Here is a 15,089-nt window from a genome sequence, read left to right as displayed (position 1 = left end):
TCAAGTGTGCCTGTAATTCTTCCAGGGGTGTGCCAGAATGGACACCTGCCTGAAACCTGGGTCCTTGCTAATGAAATAACCAGGACACAATCAGATCTTTGTTTCCAACTGTGCTTACCAAACAGAAGAAGCTTTGATTGTCACACAGAACACATGCAGGAAGACAGGGAGAGCGCTGAGTGTGAACGCTTCCAAACCGCTCCGTCCTTACCCAAAGCACAGCTCTAATGTGTAGCCAAAGCCTTTCTCTGCTGGATTTGGAGAAAGCAAGAAGTCCTTTTTGCCATCAGCAACTGTTGTGAGGGGGTTTTCCTAAGGGTGAGTGCAGAGCCACACAAAGCGTGCTCCTCGCTCTGTTCCAGCATGTTTTTCTGCGTGTCAGATGGATGTTGCTCTGTTGGAGTTTTGGACTGTTCCGCGGCCTTTTATTTCAGTTGCCGAAATGTGTTATTTGTAAAATCATATGATGCAATCTCCATTTGAGAAAGGAAAGGGAAAGACTTGCAACACCATTAGGATCATAGCGGGGGTATTGAACAAAATACAGTTAATGTATTGGAACAAGTGTGTTTTGGCCTTTTTTTGAATTAATGTGTACCTGATGGTTTCATTCTTGATAGCCCTCAGCTGGGAGGAACTTTCTCTGGCTTCTTTTCAGCTGAGATCAGTATTTCCCCTTTACTTCTGTTTTCACTCACTGCATTTTTTTTATTCTCTCATGCACTTTGCTTTATCTCTTAGTCTTGATACATAAGGATCAGAAAACATACTCTTTGTGACATGAACTGGATTTAAAACTTAACACCTTTAGCTTTATTCTTGTGGACTTGGTGCACTGGTTGAAATCGTAAGCTCTTTTTCTAACATTCTGCTTCATTAAACATAGTCTTATCTTCAATAAGTCTCTCTTCAAACTCTTCATTCAATAACTTTTGAAAGTCAGATGTACCTAAAAGGTGCCCAAATTCACTAGGAGTGTTTTTGAAACCTTTTCCGGAAGAGATACTGTCTGCTGGGTACTTGTGGATAGCTCTGTTTCAGTATTGGTGATTAACTCAAGTGTAGAAACCTTGATTTGTCTCATGATTTGCTGCATGTTTTCACTTCCTCGATCTTCATAATAATAGCTTGTCCTTTCCTTGATATTTGTAATATTATTATCTCTAGGCCTTAGCAGACATGGGTTGGGTACAGAGGGGTAGGGTATGTTAGCGCTATGCCAAATACGCGATCCTTTATGCCTCACAGCATTGCTAACGGTTTGAGGGGAACAGATTTAGGGGAGCTTTCTCCAAATTTCACTTATTGTTTCTTTCGCTTATGGCTTACAAAGAAGACAACAAGAGCCTGAAGGTTGGGAGAAGTCTGCATTAAAAAATCTTTGATAATAGCTGGCCGAGTGAAAATACAGTGGCACAAAGAAGTGTCAAGCCGCTACTGAGTGAGCTGGTGCTGTGGAAGGACCTCAGCCAGGACCTCATCTCCTACTCTGTATTTCAAGTGATTCCTGTGATCTTTTATCTGCAAAAGGCTGGGTGAATTGCTGGTGGTTCGGTTTGGTTGAAAATATACTTAATATCTGCGGCTGCATATCCACAGTCACTTTTATCTCTGTCCTTAATCTGCTTTCATTTAGGGTCAGGGTGTATGACCTCCGCAAAAGCGAATCGCTGTGCTCCCTCTACGCCCACCGGTTAGGGGTGTCTGCGGTACAGATGGATGACTGGAAGATTGTCAGCGGAGGAGAAGAGGGCATGGTGTGTGTGTGGGATCAGCGGATGGGCACCAAGCTCTGGGAAACGCATGCCAGGTAACTTTGTCTACATGGGATCTTACGCAAGGGCTTTTGTCAGGTCTGGCAGCCAGGAGGAATGTGGGAATGGGATGATCCAGGACCAAAATAACAACATGCCCACATCTAAAGCTTTCTGTTCTGTTTGTTTTCCTGTGATTTGAGAACCAGCCTGGATTCATGTGTGTGTTTCTGTGCACCATGAGCTTTCAGAGGCTTTTTACTTCATAGTTAAAGAGTGCTTCAGCTAGGGAATGGAGAATGAAAGCTTTTTCACCCCTAGATTTTCCATAGAGCTCAGCTGGCATCTTTGTGGAGTCATAGAGTGGCTTGGGCTGGAAGGGACCTGAAAGATCATCTAGTTCTAACCCCCAAAGAAAAAAACTTCCACCAGAGGACTGATTTCCCCCCAAAATCTCCCCTGCCTTTTCTGTGTTACTTCCAAGGACTTGCTGCTGCTGCTTTTCCCCTGCTCCTTCTCTGACCCATCCACCCCCCTGGAACCTTTAGACCTCAGCTTCTCTCTGCCCTATCTTCAACAAGTATTTTACTTTATCAGTGTCAACCAGTATTTACTTTATACTTGGATTTAAAATGCTGGACTTCTGGCTGTTGGCTTCAGTGTAACTGGTTGTGTCTGTCTCTGTCCTCTGCACCCTGGTACAGTACCTGAGCTTCTGTTCACCTCCTTTGTGCATTCCCTTAGCAGTGACGAGCGAAGCCAGATTGGGATTTAAACTCGGGGACGCTGATAAGGGAGTAACAGTTTGTACTGAAAGCACAAAATGTTCAGTGCTGAAAGTACAAGCTGAGATCAGTACCCTGGAATTGACAGAAGACTGTTAGTTGCTACAAATCACAATTTTCTGATCAAGGTAAAATTCCCAGTGAGTCTGCTTTGTCTGAATGAAGACCTCAAGGATTTAGCCACTGAGTGATGCCCTGTTCTTAATAAAATGAACAGATACATCCTGATTTTTTTTTCTTTTAATGCCTCTTCCCCACAGAGGAGGCAGATGAGGTATTTACAGTCAGAGAAGTTCATGTTGGAGTTGTCATTGATTAATAGCAGGTATCTCCTTCTCTTTTGACCCCGTGAATTACAAAGCCCAATGTGATGCAGCCGATGCATTAAGGACAATATTGCATTGATTATCTCCTGGAGCAGCACTAATGAGCATGCCAAGAAGGAGGGCAAGCAGGGCAGATCTGCTGAGCTTTGGTGTGGAGGGGAAAATGTACTCAAAGTGAAACCATTAGGTTAAATGTTTAAAATACTGTTTAATCTATATAGGACTTGGAAAGGAGCACTTCAATCAAAAAGGCCTTCGTAGACCAAAGAGGTGTGCGAGTTGTTATCCCTGCCAAGAGCCAGTGTCATGAATGGAAAGCGAGGGCAGAAGCAGGGGAGAGGACAGGAGAAAGGTTAGGGCCGTGGAGATGAGCGCCCTTAACCTGATGAGTTACCCCTGCTTGAACAGCAAACACTGGTTCAGGGTCGGTTTATTCACCATTGAGGGGGAAACACCAGCCCTTGTAGCCTGTTCCACAGAGTGGATTTCTAAATCATCCCTCGCTCAGTGCTTGGGAGGGGGTTGCGAGGTCCTGGCTGAGCAGCTGGCTTTGGGAAGCATCCTGCTCATCCCTCAGATGCGGTCCTTACAGCAGAGAGGCAAGCAGGCAGCCCGGATCCGGCAGGGCTTGTGTGCTGCCAAGTGTCTGAAATATTTTCTGGCCTGTATTCTGGTAATAGTCCACTAGATGGTGATAAAAGCTGTGTTTATCTACTTCAGACAGAAGGAGAGGAGCCAAAGGTGCAGCTTCCCAGCTTCTGACCATAGAGGGGGCACTGAAGGAGATGAATTCTTGTTTAATCCGGAGCAAACCCTTTACCGCGCTTGGATTTTAAGAGTCTAATGCAAGTGGCATCTCACTCAGTGCTGTGGTTTATTTTTCAGACATCCAGTCCGCTATATCTGGTTTAATTCCCATAGCCTCATCACTGCAAACATCCCCGATGAGAAGACTCCCCGAGGCAGCAGCATCATGGATGATGACCTTACTGCGCACCGCAAGTGAGTAAGGCAGCTCTGAAGGGTAGGAGTTTTGGCACTGCGAAGATCAGCTCTATTAGATGTTTAAAAATGGCACAATAAGCACCTGACTCATCATCCAGAGCAGTAACAGAGAGGCATGGCATGTTTAAAAAAAAAAGAGAGAGAGAGAAAGAGAGAGAGAAGACTTTCAGAACAGCTGATGAATTGGCTGTTTACTTCTGAACACACACCAAAAAAATGCATTTCATATTTCAGCAGGTGAATCTAAAGGCCACTGAAGCCAGACAGGGAATACAGCTCTTCCCTTGCTTGACTAATATTAGTAATGATGTCTCCTCCTGAAGGAAAGCTGCTGGTATTTAAACTCCAGGTTTTGATATTTGCATCTCAGATGGATGTTAGCATGTCTAATTGAACTATCAAACTACAATGTACTTCCTTCCCCCTTCCTGAATAGATTAGAAATGTTTCAGCAGATGACAGTTATGTCTCTGCGTTGCTAAATTCAGCCCTGTTTGTTGCCAGGGCTTGGTGGGGTCCATGGAAGGAGGCAGGTGGGAGTTTTCTCATGTCGAATCTGCACAGATAGCCCCAGTGCAGAGGGGATGGGTTTTTATATTCATCTTCCGAAGCACTGAATTTTGGTCTTTTCTGGCAATTTCTAACTCTAATCTAATCTAATCTAATTTGCCCTGCTAAAATATATGATTAAGCTAGCGTGCTGCCCTGGTTGTGTTTTGCACAGGCATCGAGGAATCATCTATGCCTACGAGTTCTCAGTGGACCAGCTGGCTGTAGAAAGTGTCCTTCCTATTTGCCGCTCCTCCTACGACGAAGTGACTGGCTACAACTACAACATTGGCCTCGCAGTTCCCTACGATAACATTTAGGTAACTCACTTTACTTGGCTTCAGTGGTCCAGCTCTCTGCCAAGTCCGTGGCTGTAGGCAAAAAGGAGGTTCACGAGGGACGAATGCCAAAAAGATTGCAGGAGCTGCAGGCGCATCAAAAGGGCTGAGTTTTACCCAAAAAGCTGGGGTTGTGAACCAGAGCAGAGTATGACTGCCCTCAAGCATACCACTAAAACATGTTGCTGTGCTGTTCAAAGGTCTGCTTGGAACAGAGACCGACAAATGAAGGGGAGCAGCACGCTTCGGTGCAAACAGACGTTCATTCCCACTGCTTGCGGGGAAAAATGCCGCTGATCCGAGCTTGGCAGGGAACGTGGGCTGGTCAGGAAGCAAGAACCCAGAGTGGCAGACTGCTGAGATGGTGGCAGGCTGGGAGCGCATCGAGGAGTTCCTAGCCTGCAGATGCCTGCCCGTCCCGAGGGGAAAGGACAGGCATCTTGCTGAGCCCTACGTGATTGAAGTTTCTTTCCTTATAATGAGCTGTTCATTCTTCTTTTCCTTTAAGTGCACCAGAATGTGTCTAGAAATAGGAATATGATCAGAGGGTTACGGTGTTTGGGAGAGCAAGGCTGATGGAGAGAAACGTGAAGGTTGGTCTCGTCCAGACTGGGTGCCTGGAAACTCAGCAGGCCACACATATCAAAATTATTTTAAAATACGTAATATTTTTTTTAAGTCTCTAAAATCCTAGATTAAATGTTTTCTGATTGTATATATGTCCATGTGTGTGTGACTTTTTGTTCTTAGGTCTGTTAGGGTGGAATAACCCCTGTGCACTGAAACACAAGGCCATCATGTCTCAGGTTAGTTCTAAGGTACTTTATTTGTTGGCTCACGCATTTCGTGCCACCTGATGGTCACCAGGCCAAGCCAAAGCCTTCCTCACTGCTGAGCTGGCAATTGATCGTGTCAGTTTAATAAGCAGAGGGGATGAACTGCCTGCAGTCCCCCTGCATTGCTAATTTGTGCTTATTTTACAAAGAATCTGAGGGCTAAGATGCGATTCCTCAGGTGAAAGAGGGAGTAAGGATTTACCTTAATCACAGGCTGCACAGAAATAGGTAGAGCCAGTTAGGCTGACCGAGAGCTCAAGTCCTGTATGGATACATTTTACTGTTGTAAAATTATTTTTTGTTTGTCCTCTGCCATTGTGAATGTCCTGCTGCAAGCCAAGGTGATGTAAACCATGTTTAAATTGAGTTAAGTTTTAACAACTTTTTGCTGGCTTAATGGAATCAGTTTGTAAGTACGTTCTGTTAAATCAGCCTTCGCAAGAGAGGGGCTGGCTGCACTGTCAAACAGAAATTGCTTCAGTGCTTCCTCTGGTCACTGAGGCAGCCCCTGGAGAGCTTTGTTCTGCCTCCTCCTGCCTGGAAGAAGTATTTCACAGCTCTTTGTTGTGTTTGGCTTGGGGTGGTTCTCCATGACCCCTAGGCCAACCTTCATGGGTGTGTTTGTGCTTTAACAGTGAGTTTGTTCGTGGTGATGGACTAATGTAAGAAGTGCAAGGAGGGAAGTCATTCTGGTCATTCTGTCTGACGAATAAATTTTTATCTTTTCAAGAAGCCTTTGGTCTCTTATTTTATTTTTTCCCTCCACCATTCTGGGAAGCCAGCTCCCCCCCCTTTATTCCTGGAACAGCCAGAAGTGTCACGAATGCGTAGCTGGGACAAGAGCTTAGTTGAAACCTGTCAAATAAATAACAGTTCCTGTAGTACAAGTAAGTTCTGGGGTTGCTCAAGCCTTGTGTCTTTTGATGTGGCCGAACACAGAAAGCTTCCGCCTTCATTGTTCTCCTTGCCTCAGTGCCGTGACCCTGTGCCCCATCTCACTTTAATACATCCTCAGCTCGTTAAGCTGCTGACTCTCCTCATCTGGCCTCGTTATCTCAGGGCAGCTTTGGTCTTTCTTCATCTCCCTGCTGCAAGCAGCAGATAAGTTTGCCTTGGGCCAGCGTGGGTTGAGACCTTTTCCGGGCATCTACCTCCTGACTTCCCTCTCCTTCTGCACTGCCAGGGGCGAGGACGTGTCCGTCTCCCTGTGCTGCTCCCTGGCAGCTGCTAGAAAATGGATGCACCTGAATTGATGGAGGTATCCGCTGGCTTACACGGAGAAGACCTCCTAGTCATCAATTTGAGACCAAACAACAACCCAGTTGGGGTACTGGAAGACTTGGGGTAACATCTAGTGGGGAAAGAGGCCCTGTCCTGCCCGCTCTGGATGCAGTCCCTCGGGGTGGGTCGCAGGGTGGTCCATTTCTCATGTCACTGGAATTTGTTTAGGAAAGTTGTACCACAGCAGAGGATTGTGTATATATTTAACTGGCATTCGTAATGCAAATGAGGGCACTTAGGCTGTTGGAGAGTATCCGTGATGGGAGTTTAATTTTCGATTCTGAAAAGGGATGATGTCCTACTTCAGTGGGTAGTCATTAATACTGTGCTGAAGTGTGTGCTGGAGTGCAGCAAATGCCTCTGCAACTGTTTAAATGTCAGCTAACCCTGGAGAAGATGCAAATGAAGTCTGTTCCTTAATAACTTCGAGAACGGCGTCGCCATCCAGTCTTTAGCAGAGAGAGCTGATGAATTTGGCTTTCCCAGCCGGGGCCTCCCTCGGACTTGGTGCTACCGGTATATGATCAGCAGAGCCCTGCTGTGTCCCCTGGGCACAGGTTCTCCCTCAACAAGGGGGCATCTCAGGTGGGTGAATCTGAGGCAAGGTTCAGGAGCTGCAGTTGGGGCACTTGGACCAGTGCTGTTGGCTATTCAGGGGCTGAAGGCTGACGTTGCAGCAGGGGATGGAGCAAGGCACCGGGCTGGTGGCTTGGGCAGCTGGGGACAGCTGAAGGAGGCATGCAAGGAGAACGTGTGGTTCTTCCTCCCTGGACATGAGAAGTGCTGGAGCACGAGTTTCTTCCCTCTTTTATCCAAAGGGAATGCATGATCAAAGGGGGTGGCTGTGGCTGTATCACAGCCGCCAGCTGCTTCTAGGAGCCAGAGCTCTGCTTCAAGAAAAAAGGAGACGGGTGGTGTGGAGCAGAGCAGCCTTGCAGCAGAGGACAGAGGTAGGGCACCCACAGCTCTAGTGCTGTGCTGACAGAACAGCTCCCCTTCCACATACTATGGGCCCAGGGCACCACCAAAGACCCCATGGAAGTGTTTTGTGTCCTTGGCTGCGATGTGGTACACTGTCCTTCCCTGTCCTGGTGGAGAAGCACATAGTGTTGATGTGCTGTGATGGTGAAGAAGAAAAAAAAATAAAAACAACACTTTTTTTCCACTCTCTGCAGCCCTGTTTCCTTTCAATGACATTTGGCTGCTGCTTTCCCTCTTCAGTGTCCCCTAAAACCTTCAGCTGCTGATTTTTCATTGCATATTTCTAATGGCTCAGTGCATCTGAGCCAGTGCTGGCGTCCTCCCAGCCCCTGGGACCTCGGAGCCTTCCCTGCTGCCGAAGGGGAGATGAGGCAGAGGCAGTCAGACAGCTGAAGTGCTGGTGGCTCAAGTGGTAGAAACTAATGGGGAAAGTGCCTGTCCTGGACCAGAAATGGTGACATGGGCCCTTTATCCTCATCCCCTGCTAGCAGCAAGGCTCAGGCTTGTCAGCCCGAGTCCTGCTGTCCCTTTCATCTGCTCCCTGTAACTTCCCTCCTGCACACTCCTCATCCCGTTTCCCATAGAGGAGACAAACAGGAGAGAAGCAAAGCTGCAGTCGAGGTGCCCTGGGCTGCCCCACGCTGCCCTTTTGTGCCCTAACAAAGCAGCCGGGTGCAGATAATTAGCTCAAGGGCTATAAATAACCCTGCGGTCCTGCCCCCTTCTTTTTGCATGCTGCTTGCAGCCTGTGCTGGCTGCAAGAAATGCTGATGCTCCAAGAAAACTGCTAGGGAGTTTGCTCCTGGGGCTGCAGGTTTGTTGGGTTTTTTTTTGGTCACACTTTGCAGTGGTGCTGCACCCGCTGCGTGGGTCCCGGAGGAAAAGGACGGGGCATGGGTCTGTGGCTGGGTGGGGGCAGCAGGGCTCATCACAGCATTTCTGCAGGAATTCCTGTAAGAGGAGGGGGAACGGAGCTGTGGTTGCTCCTGAGACCTGGGGGATCGGGGCTGGACAGTGGGCTCTTGGATTCCTGCGGAGGGAAGGGAGCAGTGAGGGTCTGGTGCAGTGAGGATGATGATGATGAGGAGGGGCTCAGTCCCAGCTCCTGCAGCTGGGAGGTCAAGCACTGAGGCTCTGCAGGGTCTGGTGCTGATGCAGCCAGGGGTGAGCCCAGGAGGGGTCTGGAGGAGGATGGGGCTTGAGTCCTGCAGCCCTACAAGCGGAACCAAGGATTTGGCTGCCACCGGGGAGCACTGGGTGACCCCAAACGCTGTGCTGGAATCACTGGGAGCTCCATCACTGCCAGCCCAATGCTCCCCAGCCCTTGTACCCAGGGCGAGCCCCCGGGCTGGGGCTGCATTGCAGGGGGAGGCTGCGCCTGCTCCTGCTGCTGCCTCCCCTTGCTGCAAGGGGGGATCCCCCAGCTCCAGGGGCTGCCCGTGCTCCAATGTGGTTTCCTTCCAGAGGGGCAAAGCTGCAAAAAAAGCCTCCAGTGGGGACAGACCGCCCAGCTGGACAGACGGATGCCGGCCGGGGCTGGGGCTGGCTCCGGGTGCGTGGCCGAGCCTGCAGGGTTTGCTCCTGGGCTGCTGGCTGCTTGCTGGGGGGGGGGGGGGGCTATTTCCATGTCACTGGGGAAGCTATTTTTGAAAATAATAATAATAATAATAAAACAACAACCAAAACCAAATCTTTCCAGCTTTTCTAAAAATAACCACTGCCCTTTCCTCTCCCCCCCCCCCGCCCGCTGCCTTCCCATCTCGGGCTGCCTTAGAGCCAGCAATCCGCCTGGAGCCACCCGGTTATTAATACCAGTAAACAACCCGGTATCTCCGGTGGCTTGTAGGAGCGGGAACATGTGGGGGCGGCAGCGCCAGGCTGCTGGGAACCCTCCTCCTGCATCCTCGTGTGCCCACATCCCCGCATCCCCTGCTCTGCAGGGGGGACCGGAGCTGGGGTAATTCCTGGTGGAAAAAGTCACACAGGTTTAAGGGGAGAGCAGGGTTTTGGGGAGGCTTCCTGCACAGGGAGAAGTCCGTCAGGCACCGGGCGCTGGCAGAGTATTTCTCAGCAAAGAGTAAAAAGAGAAATATCTTTTATTACAGATAAAAGCCTCTTATGTTTCTAGAGAGCAGAACGCGGCCCCGCTCGGGACAGGCACGCAGGCGGCTGCACCGCGCTCGGTGCTGCTGTGGAGGCTTCGTCCTCCTCCTCCTCCTCTTCCTTGTCCTCCTCGCCCTCCTGCTTCAGCCTCCTCTTCCTCCTCCTCCTCCTGCCCCTCAGGGTCAGTAGCAGTGCGCGATGGTCTCCATGTTGAGGAAGCGGACGTGCATCTTGGTCTCGATGTCGATCCCCTGCCACATCTGCAAGGGGCCGGGGGTGAGCGGGGCCGGGCTCGGGCTCCTGGCGGGGAGCTGAGCCCGGCCACCAACCTTCAGGAAGTCTTCGAAGGTGATGCCCTCGTACACCTGGTCTGGGCCCTGTGTGCAGCAAGAGAGAACGCGTTATGGATGCGCCCACGGTGCCAGATCCCCTGCGGGCTGGTCCCTTGGGGCCACGGGACGTGTCCCCATGGGTGCACAGCCCCATGACCAGCCCAAGAGCAGCTCCCAGCCAGCGCAGCATCCCTCTCAGTACAGCAAGGATCCCTCTCCCACCATTTGTCCCACGCAGATGCTGGCTGCCTCCATCATGGCCCCGTCGGCGATGGAGCGCGCCGACTCCTTCTCCAGGTGGGGGTTCCCGGACAGCAGCTCCTCCACCACCTGCGGGGCAGCGGGTGAGGAAGGGGCTGGCACCAATGGGTCCCAGTGGGTCCCAGCCACGTCCCCCCCCTTTCCACGTTACATTTCGGTACTCCTGCAGCGTGATCTTCCCGTCGTGGTCCGAGTCGTACATGTGGAAGAGGACTGGCAAGGACAGGAGGGGGGTGGCAGGGTCAGACCCCTCCGTCCCACCACCCCGCGGCTGCCCCGCGCTCGCAGCCGAGCCTCACATTTGAGTTTCTCCTTCCGGAAGCGATCCAGCTGCTCCTCGTCCATGTTCATCTCGATGGGTCTGAAGTAGGACATGATGGTCAGGAAGTCCTCGAAGTTTATCTCATCCGCCAGCCCCGATGACTCCTGCCGCAGGTTCCTGCCGAGAGCGGAGCCACTGGGGACGGGCGAAGCCGTGAGCCCCTCACCCCATCCCGCCCCAAAGCTTTTGGGTCCCTGTGGCCCCGGTGCCACTCAGCCATGGTATCGTGTTGCTCAGAGCTGGCACCAGCTTTTTCCCCAAGACTCAGCTTCAGTTTCCATAATTTCCAGCCTGGCTCCATCTCAGCCCTCGGGAACGGGAGCTTTAAAACCTGCCCTCAGCATCCCTCACGCAGGAGCTGGCCCCAGCCCTCCCCGCGGGGCCAGGGGTGCTCTTACCGCTTGTCAAAAAAGGCATGGACGATTTTGGCCCTGATGGGGTTGAACTCCAGGTCGGGGATGCTGTCGAAGTTCTCCTTGCTGCAAAGAACAAGGCAGAGACAGCAGAGGAGGGGGCAGCGCTGCAGCAGCCCCTGACGGGCTGGGACAGAAATCCTGGCCCCGTCCTTCCAAAGCAATCACAACAAGAATGATTTTGCATGAATTTGCCCCAGTTCAGCATGAAAGCAATTTGAAACTGGGGAGAATACAGTTGCCAAACCCACTGGGGCTGCTATTGAGCAACCTCATCTCCTCCCTCCCCAAACTGATTTTTAGGGCTGGGCTAAAGGGGAAGTTTGGCAGGGGCGATCTTGCTCCCAGACCACTGCTTCACCACCTCTTTCTTCTTGTTTGCAATGCTGCAGCCTTCCTGGGATGGCTGGGAAGGATGGCACGGCCGGGCACCCCCCCATGGCAGCCTAAAAGTGTGTGGGGGGTCTCCCTGCAGCAGGGAGGGGGACGCCGTACCGGATCGTCAGCTGGTCCCGGCTCAGCTGCCTGAATCGCCGGTGCAGGTGCTCGATCTGCTCCGAGGTGACTGCCGATGGAAAAAGCAGAGGAGAACGGGGCTGAGCTCCCCACGGGACACCTGGGGACACCCAGCTCGTGTCCTGCCAGGGGGCACAGCCCCACTGCCACCAGGAGACCGCTGGGCACCAAAACTTGCTGCAAAGCCTGGGGACAACACCAAAGCCCCCCCAGCCCCAGCAAGAGCCAAAGACCCTCCTGCTCCTGCCCCTGTTCCTGCTCCTGTCCCAGCAAACTGTCCCCAAGCATTTGCAGCCTGGGGTCGGTGCTGTTTCTTTGCTGCATGCTGGGAGGCTGATGGGACACAGAAAACAACACAAAAAGAAGAAACCCCCCCCAAACTGACAGCAGCCACCTGTGTACCATCGGGGAGGAGGAAAGGCTGGGTGGGGGGAGCTGCACTGGAACCCAAAAAACAAAGGCAAGCTTCAAACCACTGATCCCCGAGGGCTGTCCCACAGCCGCCTCGCTTCACCGCGGGGTTTTATTTTATTTTGTTCTCCCAGCTGCTCCCCACGGGCTCCCCAGCCCCACAACCCCCCGAGGCGGCACCAGGCTGGCGCTCTGCTGCAAATATTGACAGTGACAATTCCCAGGAGCCCAGGAGCCAACAGCCCGGGGCTGTTTGCGGAGCCGGCACCGCCGTCAGCCTCCCCTGGCTGCGTGGAGAAAGAGAAAAAAGCATCCGAAACTACAGAGAAAAGCATCCTGAAATACAGCTGGGGGGCTGCGAGTGGTTAACTCCGGCAGCTGGGCGACAACAGGTCAATACCAAGCCCACGCTGGCTGGCTCTCTCTCTCCCTCTCTCTCTTTTATTATGTTTAAATACCGTCCCTCGCTGCTTTTTTTTTTTTGCTGTTGTTTCGCAGCCTTGAAATAGAAACCGTATTGATCCTGCCGAGCATTTCCAGAGCCCTATTAATGCTCTGGAAACCCACCTGCGCCTCGCGGCGGCTCCCTGCCTGCCCGCGCTGGCAGCTCGCCCTTTCCCCTCCATGGGATGGGGCTGGGGGGCTCTGAGCCCCCCCCCCACTACAGCCCCCAACCCCATCCCTGGCTCCCCAGTGATGCGTGGGCAGCCCCATTCACCCTTATGAGTTGTTTTTTTTTTTTCCCCCTAACTCCTTCTCCCCCCCTGCAGTCCCCAATCCCAACCCTGGCTTTGCGGTGACGCACGGGCAGCCCCATTCACCCATAAGAGGTTATTTTTTTTTTATTTTTTTATTTTTTCCTAAATCCCTCTCGTGCCTTGCTGCTGTCCACGCACATGGAAACTTTCTCTGGCCTCCACTTTCCAATTTTGGCTGTGGTGCCGTGACCTTTCCCAGCGCCCCGTGCCAGCATCGCCGGCGCCGTGGGAGCAGCCGGGCCACGGAGCCGCCGGCATCGGGGCTGTGGGTGCATCCCCAAAGCTTTCATGTCCCAGAAAACACCTCTGGGACAAAAACTTGGACCACCGGACGGATGCTTGTGGGTCCATCCCCGCGTCTCCCCCTGCTCCAAGGCAAAGGGAGGGATTTTCCTCCCTTTTTCCCCAAACCCAGGCTCCTGGGAAGGGCGAAAGCGCTGCACCTGCCCAAAAAGGGCAGAGGCTGCCCGGCAGGAGGACGGCCTCAAGGGCAGCAGCGGCTGCTGGCACCGCTGCGAAGCATCCTCAGCGCTCTGATACAGCGGGCCTGTGTCCAAGCAGGTGGGGGGAAACATAAATATATATATTAAAAGGAAGGTTTGCTGCTTCCCAGCATGCGGCTGTTTGTGCTGCTTGAGCTAAAGGGGATGCTCCGGGGAGGGGATGCTCCAGGGAGGCTCTGTCCTGCCCCTGTGGCCTCTCACCATGGCCAGGAGTGGGCATGGTCCCCAAAAAAGGGCTCCCAGCACCATGGGGACACCTGCAGCCTCTGGGCCTCGAGGCACAAGGGTGCACGGCCCCGTCCCTGAGCCCTCCCCAGCAGCCGGACCAGTTGATGCAATCCCCCATCCCCTGCCCTCTTGTTTTAACGGGACTTTTTTGGGAGCTGCTTTCTGTACGCCCTGCTCTAGGACTGACCCGTGATGTGGGTGCCGCCCTCGGGCATCCTGGCAGCACCCCCAAGCCGGGACATTCCCCAAAACCCACCCTACGGCCCCCTCCTGTCTGCCTGCAGGCAGGGCTGGGCTCACCCTGGGGTCCCCGGTGGGTGCTGCGGTGCCCGGCCCTTGGCCAGGGAGGAGGAAGAGGAGGAGGGGGAGGAAGGCGCAGGAAGGGCGATGTGCCGGACCCCTGCACCCAACCCCAGCAGAGCCCCCTCGCCCCCAGCCCAGCCCGCTCTGAGCATCCTGAGGCAATGCCATCCCCCGAGGTGCCACAGAGCCCCCTCCAGTGCCATGTCCCCCCTCCCCATGTGCCACATTCCCCCCAGGTGACACGCAGCCCCCCCCCCCAGCCAGGTACCATGTCCCCATCCCCACACAGCCCCCCCATATCACACACCCCCTCCGCTGCCATGCCACCCCCCCCAAAGGTGCCGCATCCCCCTCCCCATCCCATATCCCCCCCCAGGTGCCATGCGCCCCTCGGTGCCATGCGCCCCCCAACGTCCCCTACCCCCTCTCCATCCCATTCCCCCCCAGGTGCCGTGTCCCCCCCCTCGGTGTCCCCCCCCCGGTGGCACTCACAGCCGGTCCTGTCGGCCAGCGCCCGCATCTCGGCGGGCACCGAGTGCGCGGAGCCCATCCCGGGCCGTGCCGGGCCGAGCCGGGCCGGGAGGCGGCGCGCCGGGGGCCGCAGCACCGGGCTCCGCCGCCGCTAAGGGCGGGCGCACGGGGAAGGGAGGCGGCGGCGGCGGCTGCTGCGGGGCTCCCCCGGGTCCCTGAGCTCCCCGCCGCCTCGCCGTCGTTAGGTTTCAGAGTTAACAGCCCCCTGCCGGGGAGAGGAGAGGCCGGGGGATCGGGGGTGGCTGAAGGCAGGGGGGTAAAAGGGGGTCCCCCGGCCGTGCCGTGCGCCTGTGACCTGTGGAGGGTGGGGAGATGGAGGGAGAAAAATGTGGGAGGGGGAGGCAAAAGTGGTAGGGGACCCCCCCCCAAAAAAAAATAAAGGGCTGAAATCCTTCCCCTGAGGCTATGAGCCCAGCCGGGGGGGCTGCAGCAGGGAGCAGGGGGGTTCTGGCACCCTCAGCCTCCGCCAGGCCCCACCACGACTGCCTTCCCCCAGTGCAGGGGGAGAGAAAAACACCCTGGGGAAGTGAGGAAGGGTTTTAGGAGCGGGGCG

General features: G+C 53.7%; 2 protein-coding genes across 3 annotated transcripts in view; one reads left to right on the top strand and one right to left on the bottom strand.

Moving 5' to 3' along the window:
- The window catches only part of FBXW8 (F-box and WD repeat domain containing 8), a 51,316-nt gene extending 44,991 nt beyond the window's left edge, over positions 1–6,325 (top strand). The window contains exons 9-12 of the mRNA XM_027469921.3: positions 1,637–1,810; positions 3,751–3,867; positions 4,595–4,739; positions 4,958–6,325. Coding sequence (XP_027325722.1) covers positions 1,637–1,810; positions 3,751–3,867; positions 4,595–4,739 — 436 coding nt within the window. The 3' untranslated portion in view covers positions 4,958–6,325. The remainder of the gene's footprint in view (positions 1–1,636; positions 1,811–3,750; positions 3,868–4,594; positions 4,740–4,957) is intronic.
- Positions 6,326–9,933: 3,608 nt separating this feature from the next.
- On the bottom strand, positions 9,934–14,657 carry TESC (tescalcin). 2 transcript variants are annotated; one of them, XM_038187250.2, is made up of 8 exons: positions 14,498–14,657; positions 11,782–11,851; positions 11,272–11,352; positions 10,851–10,912; positions 10,703–10,764; positions 10,513–10,620; positions 10,288–10,335; positions 9,934–10,218 (listed from the first exon to the last, which is right to left on the bottom strand). In XM_038187250.2, exons 1-8 carry the CDS (start codon positions 14,553–14,555, stop codon positions 10,141–10,143), a joined length of 567 nt encoding a protein of 188 aa, XP_038043178.1. In that variant the 5' UTR covers positions 14,556–14,657; the 3' UTR covers positions 9,934–10,140. The 2 variants fall into 2 exon arrangements, with proteins under 2 accessions (XP_038043178.1, XP_027325603.1); XM_027469802.3 differs by having other exon boundaries at positions 10,851–10,990; positions 14,498–14,656.
- Between the last annotated feature and the right edge of the window lie 432 nt (positions 14,658–15,089).

The sequence above is a fragment of the Anas platyrhynchos genome, chromosome 16, assembly GCF_047663525.1.
Source record: "Anas platyrhynchos isolate ZD024472 breed Pekin duck chromosome 16, IASCAAS_PekinDuck_T2T, whole genome shotgun sequence".
NCBI classification, from domain to species: Eukaryota; Metazoa; Chordata; class Aves; order Anseriformes; family Anatidae; genus Anas; species Anas platyrhynchos.
The sequence above is the reverse complement of the archived record's forward strand: the minus strand, read 5'-3'. Positions and strand labels throughout refer to the sequence as shown.

Excerpts from the sequence above, each read along its gene's own strand:
- TESC (XM_027469802.3), bottom strand. The coding sequence starts at position 14,555 with ATGGGCTCCGCGCACTCGGTGCCCGCCGAGATGCGGGCGCTGGCCGAC. Across the intron at positions 10,765-10,850 it reads CCGGAAGGAGAAACTCAAAT|TCCTCTTCCACATGTACGAC; the intron begins GTGAGGCTCGGC and ends TGTCCTTGCCAG. Across the intron at positions 10,336-10,512 it reads GCATCTGCGTGGGACAAATG|GGCCCAGACCAGGTGTACGA; the intron begins GTGGGAGAGGGA and ends TGCTGCACACAG.